At 50.1% G+C, this 13518-nt stretch overlaps 5 protein-coding genes across 5 annotated transcripts; 3 read left to right on the top strand and 2 right to left on the bottom strand.

Moving 5' to 3' along the window:
* Positions 1 to 2175: 2175 nt before the first annotated feature.
* BCR38DRAFT_490540 (uncharacterized protein) lies at positions 2176 to 2838 on the top strand (the record flags this gene model as incomplete). The annotated part of the gene is made up of 3 exons (XM_040864533.1): positions 2176 to 2344; positions 2390 to 2577; positions 2635 to 2838. The coding sequence occupies 3 exons, from the start codon at positions 2176 to 2178 to the stop codon at positions 2836 to 2838; spliced, it is 561 nt and encodes a 186-aa protein (XP_040710229.1).
* A 1780-nt stretch (positions 2839 to 4618) lies between these two features.
* Positions 4619 to 5420, bottom strand: BCR38DRAFT_478693 (hydrophobic surface binding protein A-domain-containing protein; the record flags this gene model as incomplete). Its single annotated transcript, XM_040863117.1, has 1 exon — positions 4619 to 5420. The coding sequence occupies one exon, from the start codon at positions 5418 to 5420 to the stop codon at positions 4902 to 4904; it is 519 nt and encodes a 172-aa protein (XP_040710228.1). The 3' UTR covers positions 4619 to 4901.
* A 903-nt stretch (positions 5421 to 6323) lies between these two features.
* Positions 6324 to 8316, top strand: BCR38DRAFT_505005 (uncharacterized protein; the record flags this gene model as incomplete). The annotated part of the gene is made up of 6 exons (XM_040864912.1): positions 6324 to 6348; positions 6566 to 6688; positions 6760 to 7140; positions 7223 to 7645; positions 7709 to 7936; positions 8008 to 8316. The coding sequence occupies 6 exons, from the start codon at positions 6324 to 6326 to the stop codon at positions 8130 to 8132; spliced, it is 1305 nt and encodes a 434-aa protein (XP_040710227.1). The 3' UTR covers positions 8133 to 8316.
* BCR38DRAFT_115520 (uncharacterized protein) lies at positions 8282 to 9619 on the top strand. Its single transcript, XM_040853421.1, has 2 exons — positions 8282 to 8808; positions 8952 to 9619. Exons 1-2 carry the CDS (start codon positions 8430 to 8432, stop codon positions 9578 to 9580), a joined length of 1008 nt encoding a protein of 335 aa, XP_040710226.1. The 5' UTR covers positions 8282 to 8429; the 3' UTR covers positions 9581 to 9619.
* Positions 9494 to 12173, bottom strand: BCR38DRAFT_450822 (S-adenosyl-L-methionine-dependent methyltransferase). The gene is made up of 8 exons (XM_040861410.1): positions 11379 to 12173; positions 11262 to 11296; positions 11117 to 11199; positions 11027 to 11049; positions 10720 to 10858; positions 10587 to 10647; positions 9985 to 10536; positions 9494 to 9930 (listed from the first exon to the last, which is right to left on the bottom strand). The coding sequence occupies exons 1-8, from the start codon at positions 11772 to 11774 to the stop codon at positions 9891 to 9893; spliced, it is 1329 nt and encodes a 442-aa protein (XP_040710225.1). The 5' UTR covers positions 11775 to 12173; the 3' UTR covers positions 9494 to 9890.
* Between the last annotated feature and the right edge of the window lie 1345 nt (positions 12174 to 13518).

The raw sequence follows: 13518 nt of genomic DNA, 5'->3' as shown, positions 1-13518 counted from the left end.
ACTTCTCTCAGGACTCTCGAGAGATCATGACACTTTCAATACAAGACCATTTGCCCACAATCCAATAGGAGAATCCATCAAGAATTAAATCTGAAGTGTGTACACATGTCGTTCTTTGCAACTACTATTGGACCAAATGACGGTCAAAGGACGAGGGACCTACTCATCGCGTCGTATTGGTGGTTATAAGGTCTGAAAGCTGCCAACTAGACATCTCAGTTCGCACATGCTGACCGTGTTCCTTCGGCCCTTTCAGCATTGACCCCTCTTGATTATTGTGTTCCATGATGGACCATCTCCCAGGTTTCTGACGACCCGCCCTTTCTCCGCTGTGTCTTGATCCACTCTATTATCGAAGTGATCACCGCATTGGCCTCGATAAACACTAACCACGTCACGCCTTGGCACATCACTTCGGCAAGCAATTCCTTGGCCTCCCTCTGTATACTCTGATAGTCTGCGGCATCTTACTTCGGATCGATGGTGACTGGAGACTGACTTACGGTTGTTTGAAAGATAGTGGAAGCTCGAGTATGCTAAACGGAATTCAAGATGACGGATGATGCGGGTGTGCGGTTTCACTAGCCAGGGGGCGATGAATCGTCGGTGGTCAGCTTTTGTAGGATCGGTGCGGCGGAAGGGAGATCCACGGTGTTGGCTAGATGGCCTGTCCGTAACGAGGTGCGTTCATCGGTTGCAATAGTGACGACGGGTAGTGAATGCCCGAAGGTTCAAGGTGTGATGATGATGGTAACTGACGACAAGATCCTTATCCTATCCGGGAGGTGGAAATATTAACAAAAATCGCAAGCCTTGCTAATCCGATCAGGACAACAAGAGTACCTTAACAGGTACTAACAACGGGTGCCTTAGCAGGCTATTCCTTAACAGGCCCTAGAGTGTATCGCCTCAGCAGGTGAATAAGGGGAATAATAGCCTTTCAACTCGTGAGCATAAATTCCGAGGCTAAGGGCCAGTGCAGCATTGCTTTCCTAGGCTGGTGGCTCAGGTGTCTATTCAAAGAAACGCAACCCCGAACGGCATTCCTACATCAGTGGAACTTGGCCCACCACTGCCGGACGTTCGACTATTGCGGCCATTCTATTACGTTTCTCTCTTCGGAAACGTAGGCACAGAGACATGAATAAAGCGTGTACGGTGGCTCCAAGGGATTAGAAGATTCCAATGAATTATATTTTTAATATCCCTATAATGAACGATTGTTGCTGTTTATTCGGGTTATGGTCGTAGCCAAGTATCTGGATTATTTCATGTGCAATCCACTGTATTCCTTGAGGATTCTGGATCATCTCGACTTCTAACTTTTCACCGAGTTGACAGCGTTTTATCTGCCAAGCTGTCTGTTGTCTCACATCAGCAGTCGAAGTATATGCCTCATGACCTGCAGGTCCCTCATGACAGTGAGGTGTAAGGCCATATCTGAATGTCGGTGCAACAGTAGACTTATGACTGCTGGATTGGTCATCTTTGATGCGACTCTTGACCTGTGCGAGCTGTGCTGTTCTTATGTCTCTAATTGCCATCGCGTAACATGATGGTAATCGCTGACCCTGGTTTAATCATAGTTTGGATCCTTCTCCGGAATCACCCAAATCTGTACAGAACACTGTGTTCGAGTGCCCCGATTTCCCAAAATACATGCATTTTGAAGCTAGCAGGATTCTTAATCAAATATTGCAGTGTATTAGCCACTTTACCTCGTCAATGAGAATAGGGGGGTCCACATATGTGCAGCCTGCTGGATTCACTCCTCTCGTTTGTTGATGGTCAGGCAGGACTACACGGATAGGGATCGAGCTAAGTTGCAAGCAAGCCCAACCAGAAGTCATAGGGTGCAACATTGATGAAAAGAGGCTTGTGAAGCGAATGCAGCTGAAGAACAAGCACGCAGCACCGCGAACCGTTAAAAACAATTCAAAGAGAAAAATGCGAAAATCAGATCCAAAAATTCTAGGCAAGAGACAGGGAAAGAAAGAGAAGTATAAAGCCGGCAATATTTCCCCATGGACTGAGAATTCATCACGACTCAAACCACTTTCACAGATCACTGGCCCCCATACTAACACAATATGTCTACAATTGATAGTTTATCTGCCTTCACGACCTCCGAGCATTCCACTTTGTCACAAGAAGAATCATTTAGAACCTCTTACAATGAAGTTCCTCAACGCTATTATCATCCTCGCTACTGTCGTTGCAGGCGCACCCGAGGTTGACTCAGCTCTAGAAGCCAGGTCCTTGACCGTTAAGAGAATGAACCTTGCCATCCGTGATGCTGAATATCAAGGCGATGGCATTTACGTGGCCCATCCTAATGATGAAGGTAGATATGTTGTTGAATTCACCGCGTGAGATGACCTGAAGCCAGCCACGGAAGAAGACATCGCGAGGTACGACAATGCAACCGCTGCGGCTGAAGCCAAACTCGTAGCCCGAGGAGAAGCTATTACTTGCTCCGGTAGAAGTGGCAATAAGGACCTTTTAAGAGTCGCCAATGAGGCGGCGGCCAGGAACGCCGAGAATCACGGGTACTATGGTGTAAAAACCACGGGATGGGTAAGCTGAAAACAATCTCCGCGTGATATGGCCATTCCTCTAATTCAGAACATTCAGGTGTACTACCAAACGGAGAACTCTTTCTTCTGCAACTACGAAGGAGTCACGTGGAACTACAACCAAATGATCGATAGACATATCAGTGTTTCGAACGCATGTGGCGAACCTGGATACGGATATGCCCGGTGCACTGAAGGGGCCTGCGGAGGTGTTAACGACGCCTCGGTTGGCCGAACATTCTATGGCGACCATTACTGTTAAACACTCACTGTAGGTAGGAGACCTTGACTGGATCTGGGGAAGTGCTAATCCATTCAGGCGTCAAAAGAGGCTCAAATGCTCTATTCTACAGAAAATTGTGGCGAGTTGGCATTCGCGGTGAATTTGAGTGGGGGCTTTGATAGGGGAGCAGAGGAGGGGAGAGGATTCCATTTCTGGCCCCGTACGCATTGGCATTTATTTCCAGGATCATTGATCTACGGGATCGATCTCACTTTTTCTGTTCTTCATCTTTTGTTGGATCCTAGCTGTTTGTCGTCAGTCATTACATTCGTTACGTAGGTACCTTTGAACACAAGCAGAGAACTTTCCTGTTTGCTCTTACAACTTCTTGGCCGCACTGATATTATCCTTCGTGGATTGATCTTCACGAAAATTGCAACCCCTCCTATACAAACATCAGCGTCGTACTTCGAACCTAACCTATCCTATAGTATACACTACAATCCGATGTAAAACGACAGGGGGGTAGAATTTCGCTTTTTTTAATTTCTGGATAAAGTTTTAGTATAAGACCAGCGAATGGAAGCGCCCGATCGTGCGATTCTGTTGATGTGCCTTAGCGAAACGAAGCATTTCATTACTTAATTTCTCGATCTTGAGTTTGGAAGAATTGCGTCTCGTTGGGGTGACCAGAACCGGCCGCGAAGATGGCAAAGCGGGATATGTCAGACGAGAAATGTTTGGCAGTCATGGTGGTTTTCTTTGACCATCACTACCATACATCTCCATACGAAAGTGTTGTGATCAGTGTTTTGGCTGTGATGGTAATTGTACCAGATTACGGCTGGCTAGAAGCTATCGATTATATTATGCGTTATTCTGGCGGAGGGTCTGGAGCGCGGCGAGGCCATGGAAGTCACGGAGAGTCTGTTCGATCTCGTGCGCCCCCGAATGGACAGGTTTATGACCAGGGCTACTGGTGGTGCCAAAGCCAGATTCATGGATTGGATTTTTACATCGCCAACGTATGGGCTCAAGATGGTGCATACCATGCCAGCCGAAGGACATATCCAGTGGGATGGGGCATAGGATCTCGCATCATCGAGTCCAGTTCGCGATACAAGAGCTGAGAGAGATAATGCAGGGGTTGATCCATGAGACAAACAGCTAGTCGGTCAAGCATTGATGCTGGAAACCAAACCAGATACACAAGAGTATTTTGGGTTCCCAGCTATCCCATGGGACACGCTAGAAGACGATCTGTCCGACGCCAGACTTGGGTATTCGTTTCTACACCATGATAAGAATACGTGGCCCATCAACGGCGAGTACTGGTTGGCCAAAAACATCATCCAGCAAAGCGAACTCAAGCCCCAACGGTTCTATCAAAAAAAGGCACAGCCATTCCGGACGAAGATGGTCATGGAGTACTAGCATCTGATCAAGGATCTCCAAAGCAGGCTCTTGGTTTTGCTACGTGGATTCGACCAGCACATCTTCCCTACGGTATTTAAGAAAAAGGGCCATTATCTCTTTCGCATTCTCCTTATTCCGTAACATTACCTACTAACGCCTTAATCATATTATCCATTGTTAGGAACCAAGTGAAAAAGAGACATGATTGTAGGTGATCGGTGGAGTGACCTATCTAGCTGCGGCAGACAGGTCTATAATCTATGGTGGGCTCCCAGCCGGCAGGCAGGTGACTCAACAACTTCCATAACCATAGCCTCGTCTCTCTTCTTTTCCAGAAGGAGGACCGTGGCCTAGTCATTTAGAATGTCTCGCAATTTGACATACCATATCCTCCGTAAGTACATCCTTCTCTCTCATCTTTTCTAAAAGGAGAGCCATTACGTCTCTCCTAGTCCCCCAATTTTCTGCTGCTGCTTTACATTTTCCGTAATCTTCACCTCTCACTTCTTTTCAACTAATAGAGCCACCATATCTCTCCCATTCTGCGGATTCCCTGCTGCCGTCTTAACCACTTCCTCCGCAACCCTAGCCTCGCTTTCCTTCTTTCCTTCTTTCCTAGAAGTAGAGCCATCACATCTCTTCCATTAGTCCAATATCCGACTCCTTACACACACCCTGATCTCTCATTAAAACAACTCATAACTCTCCAAAGCCACCCCAAAGACCTCATCCAGCGCCGCTACCAACGCATCCGCCGCACCCCTCAACTCTTCAGGCACCTTCTCCACGACCGCCGCACTAAACTCATCACTCGCCTCTTTCTGCTGATTCAAACTCAGCAAAATGATCGGCCTCAACAGCAACTCATCAAACTTCGGTCTGGCGGCAATGATATTCGTCAGCGTCAAGTTCGTCTCTGCGACCAGGTCGTTGGTGGCAAAGGCCACGGTCACCGCCTCGATGGTGTTCAGTTGTGCAGATGCTTGGGCTACTTTGGTGGCATCGTGCAACGAGGCGAGGAGAGTGGTGGATTTGGTGAGGATGGGGAGAGTGCCGAGAAGATCACCGTTCCAGGAGACAATGGTAGAGTTTAGAGCGGCATTGCTCTGGGAGATGGAGTCCATGGCTGTGACGATGGCTGCTCCATCAGCGAGGGCCGTCCTGGTGAGTATAAATAGGCTTAGACAGGTGTGGAAGAACTTCATCTTGTCTGTGTTGACTGAGAATGTACTATTTTGTGGTACTCTTGGGGCGGGTTGGAGCAAGGCACAAGTGGCTAGTTCTTAAAAACCAAGCAAGCTAGACTCTACAGCAGGATAGCCATACTACAGGTTACGTTTTATATAGCAGTGGAAACACTGTAGAATACCACTCTGGCCCGATGATCTTACCCAGACCAACACTTCCTCATCGGCATCATATGTCAGCTTCCCACTATAACATACCTCAAGCACTGTATGTACCCCGCATCGCGCAATATGCCGGTGCAGTAATTTATTCTCACCGCGGCCGGAGAAACTTGGTACTCGTCGGCCTCCCATCCGTATCCGGCGTGGTCCCTGAGCCTGGTCCGGGACAGAACGGATGGCATTAGCAAATTGGGATGAGATCTGTCGGGGACATCAAATATTCAAGAAATTGGGCTGACGACCTGGTCTGGGTGTGTTGCATTGTGATAGTTGATTGGTCACTTCCACTCTGGGCCAGCAACTCTGTTCTGGGGAACCTGGAAAGGTTGGGGTAAGACCCTGGCGACCGCGGCCCCGTAGTAGAGGCCGACGGCAACAGAAATTTGGAACATGTGAGGACTGCATTCTTGTTGACGAGACTGCTAATGTTCGACTGTCAAATAACCGAAATCCGGGAGCGCTTAGTAATTCGAGATCACTCGAGGAAGTGTACGCAGTTAATTCATTCCTGTGACCTGGTAACGCTGGACGATAACGCCCGGGCATCACCTTCACCCTAGCTGTAGTTAGTTTATCCAAGTTCAGAGAAGCTTGCATAAAAGTCTTGGCTTCATAGCCAGGCTGAGAAATGCATTTTCTACCTCCAGGTTCGATAACCGTAGCGAGCAACAGCGTACTGGTCTGCTTTGAAAATAAGACATGCCGCGCGGACTGAACAAAGCAGGTAAGTGACGGTTACCATCAGCAACAATCAGCAGGTTCTACTTCAGATCTAACGGGCCTCTAGCGTGGTAGGTCTCTGATAACCTCTCAAAGTATCTCTCGAGTCTCCAACTTATGGGTTTCAGTAACACCTGCCGCCAACGCAAAGTCAAGTGTAAACGCCCTCCTTCTTCCGATTTGCAACCCCACGCATTTACTGAGCATTCTCTCTCGTGCAGGCGATCAAAGCCTCCCCGTGTGTCAACAATGCGCGAAAGCTGGACGTTACTGCGACCGCTTGACGATTGCCGCGCAGTTTGTTGAGTGGCCAGGGACGACGTCGCTGGGGGCAACCGTATCTAGTAATGAATCCTCATGCACACTCCTAAGATCCATCTCATGTAGTAAATGAAATTATTAATCTATTTGATAGAAACTGACGATGACACGACTACCCAATTCCCCGAAAATCCACGGGCTGCACTCGAGGATGCAAGGCTAGCCCGCCTTTTCCACCACTACGTATCGGATCTGTCTAGCTGGTACGATCTTAGTGATGGGTCGCACACATTCGCCACCTTGGTACCCGAACTAGCCCTGGACGAGCCGCTGTTATTCTGCGCTTTGATGGCCCTGTCGGCTGTACATTTGAGCAAGACGGTGTCGCGGACAGCAGGAACAAGCGCGATGGCGCAGTTATATCACCGACGTTGCGTTCGTCTGATGATTGGGCTTGAGGAGGGCAGTCATCTACAGGCTAGGGGCGTCGCATTAGCGGCGACGTGTCTATTGCGCTCGTACGAAATTCTTGATGGTGAGTCTTCGGCTGCCATTTACTTATCAAGCAGTGACGCCATTTTCACTTGCGCAGATGGTTAATGAAGTGTTATGTATAGAAGACGTCGACCCCAACCGACATCTCCAAGGCGCCTACTCGCTGGCTGCATATGCCGGTGTGTCTCTAGGCATTTTGCAAGGAGGGCTTCTAGCTGCTGGTTTTTGGAACTACCTGCGCGAAGATATCACTTTCAGCCTCTACGAGAACTGTCCCTTGAAAATAGACCTGGAAATGATTGGACCCCCGGGCCATGCGACGGACGAGAGCTATCTTAACTCAATATCATTGATACTGGGCCAGCTGATAAACAGTGCGTTTGCCGCCCGTTCGATTTCAGTTGAGGAATGGACATTACTGTTCAACAAAACCCAGAACTGGTTCGTCAGTCTTCCGTCACGGTTCAGACCGTTTTCGAGTGGTAAAAGGGGACTTGCGTCGCTTGGAGCACTTCCATCCGTGTGGTTCTTGCGCGCATGCCACGGTGAGTATATGTGCAGCTCAGTCGACGCGTTGGTGAATATAGGCCGACTGACGATGACTACAGCATCCGCCATGCATTACTATCTGGCATCTGTATCGATTTTAACCACATCTGCACCGACAGAGCATGCGGTGGCTCTTTTACAAACATGCGGTGGTATCGAAACCGTTAACCCTAGCAGCCCAGCACAAGAGGATCTTCTTGAACACACAGCCCTGGAGCTCTTTGGTATTGCCTTCACTACTAACATGTCGGTGGTTCTTGTCAACTCCTTCGGGCCGATGGCATATTGTAAGCAAGATGCAACTGGAATTTTGATGATGAACCATGCCAGCGGAAGAATCTAACACAACGGGTGATAGGCGGCCGATTCATACGAGCGGAAGCAGCCCAACAGGAAATTATCCGGCGCCTTTCGGCTTGCAAGAAAACGATTGGGTGGCCAATTGACCGTCTTGCCAAATTGCTGCAAGATGCTTGGGACTAGCAATCGGCTAGTAGGGGTTCTTCAGACAGTCTAGGTTAAATCCTACTCAGGTGGCTTGAGGGGAGTAAACGCTACTGATCCCCGCCATGTACACACTAACCCGTCGTGGCTCTATATTCCGAGCTCGGGTTTCCGCACAGGTCACTTGTATTCCTCTATAGGAACACAATGTAGTGACATCGCATCTATAAGAGAGTTTGAGTTTCCACCACCTACGCTGCTTCAATTTCTTGTCGGATCTTCAGGCGCCTTTTATCACATACACCCAACAAAACCATCGACGTTTCTAAGCTCGACATGACGATGCCCACAGCCCGTATCCTCACGAGCCGAGCTTACTGGAAGCCCAGTGTCGACCGCCGCTTTCTGACTTCACTTGCAAAAGCAGCAGTATCATCTCCCACTATCATCCAACCCTCACCCACCGAGTTACGCCGCGAGGCACTCGACATGCGCAATCTCGAAACAGCAGTCCGCCAGCTCCACCAAGACGGCATCGTAGTCGTCGAAGACGTCGTCCCGCACCGGCAGCTCGAACACCTCAACGCCAAGATGATCCTAGATGCACGTATACTTCAGGCTCGGGCTGAGAACAGTCCGTACAACTATAACCAAGGCAATCTTCAGATCGATCCCCCCCCTGTAGCCGAGTATTTCCACCAAGCTGTATTCGTCAGTACGTCAACCCATCTATTCGTTGCCCATTTCTTCATTTCCCTTTCTCGTCATCCTAGCCTGGGCATGTGCAGCTCAGGCATCTGCCATAAACATTAAATACAACCCAGTTGGTAAACTCATGTCCCTTCTTGTTTGTAACAGACCCCATCGTAACCCAAATAACCTCCGTCCTCCTCGGCCCCCGCCCTAAACTCACCTTCGTCTCCGCCAACGCCGCCATGCCCCTTTCCACACAGCGCCAACCAGTCCACTCCGATGCCGACTTCTCGCACCCCTCCCACGCCTTTGCTCTCGTCGTTAATGTGCCCCTCGTCGACATGCGTCCCGTGAACGGGTCCACCGAAGTGTGGCTCGGCTCGCACAATAGCCTACCCGACGCGCAGGAGGGAGTTCACGGTGAACGGGCAAGCGGGCGGATCAAGGAGGAGTATCTGGAGGAGAGGAAAAGTGCTGGTTGTGGACCCGTGCAACCGGTCATCAAAAAGGGTAGTGTTGTGATTAGAGACCTGCGGCTCTGGCACGCGGGTATGCCGAATAGTACGGAGGAGGTAAGAATCATGCTGGCAATGATCCACTTTGCGCCTTGGTATCGGAATAGAATGCGGCTGCAGCTCGGGGAGGACGTACGGCCTATGCTGGAGAGTCTGGAGCGCAAGGGGAAGTTGTTGGGGTTGGAAATTCCCATTGATTGGGTTGGGAGGGAGGAGGTACTGGGGAGTTATCTGGCACGAGGTTTTGGGAATAGCTATGATTTTGATCAGGAGGCTTGAGGGGTATTTAAGAGGCTAGGCGATGGGGGATGTTGCCTGCCTTTGGCTGGGTGGCGGTCGAGGGAGAATTTGTATCGTCTATTTACAGAAGCACTTACGGCATGATATGAATAGAATAGGGATAACCAAACTTGCTTTACGCTTTGCAAAAATCACCATATCCACTTTAGATCGCAACACTATGCCTATGCTATGCCGGTCGCTCGGAAATGCTACATCGCAAGGACTTCCCCCCATCCATTACTTGTCGGACCGTCGGATCTTATCACCGGCACCCGTCACTTTATCCCGTTGGTCTTCCTCTTCAACATCAAGCCGCATCGAACGGCTTCCTCCCGTATACCACGAATCTGCGCAAGTTAGCTTAACCCATCAAACCACCGCCCTCGACAAACCAGACTTACACAGGAAAATACGCGTGCATCCTCTTATCCCCCACCTCCTCCAACACCCTCCCAATCCTCTCCTTTGTGTCCTCCAAACTCCATCCCAGCCCCTTATTCAACATTCTCGTATATATCCCTCCCATGCCGACCTTCAGATTCTGCTCCTGCATCGCCCCAATCGCCTTATATCTCCCCTTAGCCCATCCACTCACCGGCAATGCCCGCTGCTCCTCCACAACATCCACGAAGCCCAACTCGCGCATCCAGCCGGCGAATCGAGGCAAGCTGAGCATGTCGTTTCCCAGGTTGCGCGAGGCCACCACGGTGGCAAAGAATAATTCTTCGGTATACTTGCCGTGAAGCGAGTTGTCGATGGCCATGGGGAGGCCGTACAACTCGTGGAATTCGAGGATGCCGCCGGGCGCGAGGGCGGCGTAGGCTTGTTTGAGGAGCCGGAGGGGGTCGGATTGGGCGACGAAGATGAGGCGGCCGTGAATGTAGTCGAACCTGTGGGGATAACCCCAGGGGTCCATAAAGTCGCGGAGCTGGAATTCGCAGTTGGAGGGGATACTGTGGGGAGATTAGCGGGGTTCGCAGGATACTGGTGATTTGGTACTAACTCTTTTGATTCGGGCATGCTGAGATCGATGCCTGTAACATGGCTATCGGGGTGCTCCTTGGCTGTGAACGCATCAGTCACTTGTGTTGCGGCAGCACGGGAATATATGAAGGTAATGAATGGGCTCGACTCACCAAACTCAACTGCCCAGATTCCAGATCCGGTTCCTAGATCAAGTACATGTTTGGCCTGGTCAATAGGAGCCTTGAAGAGATCTCCGTCGAGAATCGCACGCCACAAGATGTGTTGGCGGTCCAGACGTGATAATTCGGCCTTGGTGAGTTGGTCAGCATGTAGTTACCGATGCACAAATTCTGCCCCAGTGAAGTGAGAAACACGGATGAGTGCTTAAGAGAAGACACGATGCTGCGAGGACGGCGTATATACTGGTGCTTTGAGGATGCATCATACGTCCCTCGCGTCAATGGGTATTCAACTGACCGAGTCGTTTGGTAGGAAGTATTCTAGATCAGGTCAGGAATGGTCGCTTGGTCGAAGGCACCTTGGTGTATGCTTGAAAGGAAAACTTACTGGTTCCGTACTTGTACTGATGCCATGGTCGGTTGTGCTCCTCGACCGCCTCGTCGAGTTTCACCGGGTTCGTCACATAGGGACTGAACAGGTTCCTGTTAGTTCTGACACGCAGCTCAAATCCAACAACGAGTGAAACTCCTACTTTTCAATATCCGGCTCACCCTCGTCACTATCCACCTATTGCGTAAAGGGTCAATAGTTGCCCTAAATTCGCGCACGTCACAACTCTGGTAGACCTATCGAGGGTGTGGTAACGCACCTCAAGTCCAGGTGGGTCAAAGTTCGTTAGCTTCGTATTCTCGATCGTCCACCCAGTTTCTGCCGCAAATTCATTCGGCATAACTTTATCGTCCTCCTCGTCCGTCTCTGTTGATATCTTGTCCGGATCTAGAGTAGTTGAATTTGTCTCAGCGCCTCCCGCCGCGACGACACCGACATCTGCGTCATGCCGTCCGAACTGCCTCGCGACCGAACGCATGGCGGACGCCAATATAGTGTTGCTCATGGTGTGTGCTATGTAACGCAACGTACGGGATTGGATCGTCGGTTTGAGCAGCAAAAACAGACGACACGACACTACGGCGTTTTTGAAGGGAGGGAGCTTCCCTGGGAGATCGAGATGCACCAGCCAGGATATCCACTGTGAGGGGCGCATGGCCCCTCCGCCCCTCCTGCGTCGTTCCACGGACCCAGCGTGATGGTAAGTAAATTATCCGGTACTCATGTCATGGTGGGATGGATAGGCGGCACTGCAGCGTTTGGGGACGAATGATTCGATGTTTCGATCGCTAACTACTTCCTTTTGAGGTAGGAGCAGCTGGAGACACATGCGTCTTCTAAGCCCGAGAAACCGGTCTTTGGGTGAGTATTGCGGGATTTTGAGAGATGCACATGTTGCAACTACTACTCCGTGCCTGAATAGCGAACCAGTCGTCTGGGAATTGGGGTTTGCCGGCCGGGGTGTTGCTGCAGAGAACTTTCTGCGACGGAGTTCGGTTGACGGCTTCAGACGTTGTAGTCTAGCCGAAGTCACTCCACACTAGCCGAAATGGAGGGATGGTTTGTCAGACTTGATACTATCATCATCCACCTTGGCGTATGGTGGAGTCTACCTGGTCCTAGCTAGACGGCAAGTGTCAGGCTAGTCCGTGCTTTACTCTTTCCCAGATTCACTTGACTCGTCTACACCTAACTCTGCCTAACAGTAGCTAAAACCCAGTAGTAATCGGTTGATGTCCAAAAGCGCAATACAAAGACATGGAATCCAAGTACTGACATAGTGCTTCTTGTCTTCTAGAGCGTTCGACATTGCGTTCCATAGGCCAGTTGATGTGATGCTCGCTAGGAGCCACGATACACCGGATGATACGCAAGTCGGCGATATTCGTCCGACTTTTGTCAGCTACCGTACTTCATGCCTGACATTTGCCAGCTGTATGTCATATGCGAACGCAATTCCTATAGTCCCGGTCTCCATGTTCTCCTATTTGATGGTTTGTTCCCGCCGCTAAGAAGTCCTTCTTCCTCTCAATGGATCGAAGTGTTGGCTGTGTCTGTCGCTGAAACGCGGTCTGAACTTTCCCATTCGCCAATCAGCGCCTTTACCATTCCTCTTATAATGGTCTAAATGCTTCACAGTTGCCCTGGAGCATTTCCGCCTGCGCCCCCCTTCCCCCTTTCGACAGAGCCTACCGATGACACCCCAAACGCAAGACAGGAAAACCAAATACGTCGATACAGAGTTCACTACTTGAGTACAAGCAAGGCCCCGGTGTCTGGCAACGTGAAAGCCGGGCATACGACCGATTCAACAAGAAAGGGCGGGCGATTGGGTTCGGACAATCATCAAGAGAAGCAAGATGAGGTTGCAGCCGAACATGTTACCGATGAGCCAGAGTATGCGACTGGCTTGCGGCGAATCACAATCATGTGGACCATTTCCGCTGCATGGCCCTCTATAATGTGGGCTCCATTCTCGGCGGTTTCCTCGTCGGAAAATTAAGCTTTTTGCAGCCTTATAAGCTGACCAGCGGATTGCTAGCCACTTTCGGTGCCGCCCTGCTCTATAACCTCGACGTTGGCTCTTTTAATGCTCGGCATATCGGCCCTCAAATTATTTTCGGTACTGGGATCGGCCTTAGAAACCAGGTTTCTATAATGGCGCTACAGTCTTTCTCCAAGCCTGGAGATATCATGCTAACTACGGGCGTCATACTCAGTAAGTACTTGCATATTCAGAGTCCCCACGCCATTTTTAAAATATTCCGTCATATTTATCGACTGACCAGGGGAACAATGTACAATCCCTTAATGTAACAGTAACGCAATTCATCTTTGCTAACCGCCTGCTACAGACACGGTTCAGTACAGCCTCTACTATCGATGCGCTAGACGCTAGG

This window comes from Pseudomassariella vexata, assembly GCF_002105095.1.
Source record: "Pseudomassariella vexata strain CBS 129021 chromosome Unknown BCR38scaffold_22, whole genome shotgun sequence".
Classification (NCBI taxonomy): domain Eukaryota; kingdom Fungi; phylum Ascomycota; class Sordariomycetes; order Amphisphaeriales; family Pseudomassariaceae; genus Pseudomassariella; species Pseudomassariella vexata.
This window is presented reverse-complemented; position numbering and strand designations above follow the sequence as displayed.

Excerpts from the sequence above, each read along its gene's own strand:
- BCR38DRAFT_450822 (XM_040861410.1), bottom strand. The coding sequence starts at position 11,774 with ATGCGCCCCTCACAGTGGATATCCTGGCTGGTGCATCTCGATCTCCCA. Across the intron at positions 11,050-11,116 it reads TCAGTACAAGTACGGAACCA|AATACTTCCTACCAAACGAC; the intron begins GTAAGTTTTCCT and ends GACCTGATCTAG. Across the intron at positions 10,859-11,026 it reads ACTTCCTACCAAACGACTCG|GCCGAATTATCACGTCTGGA; the intron begins GTCAGTTGAATA and ends CAACTCACCAAG.
- BCR38DRAFT_115520 (XM_040853421.1), top strand. The coding sequence starts at position 8,430 with ATGACGATGCCCACAGCCCGTATCCTCACGAGCCGAGCTTACTGGAAG. Across the intron at positions 8,809-8,951 it reads CCACCAAGCTGTATTCGTCA|ACCCCATCGTAACCCAAATA; the intron begins GTACGTCAACCC and ends TGTTTGTAACAG.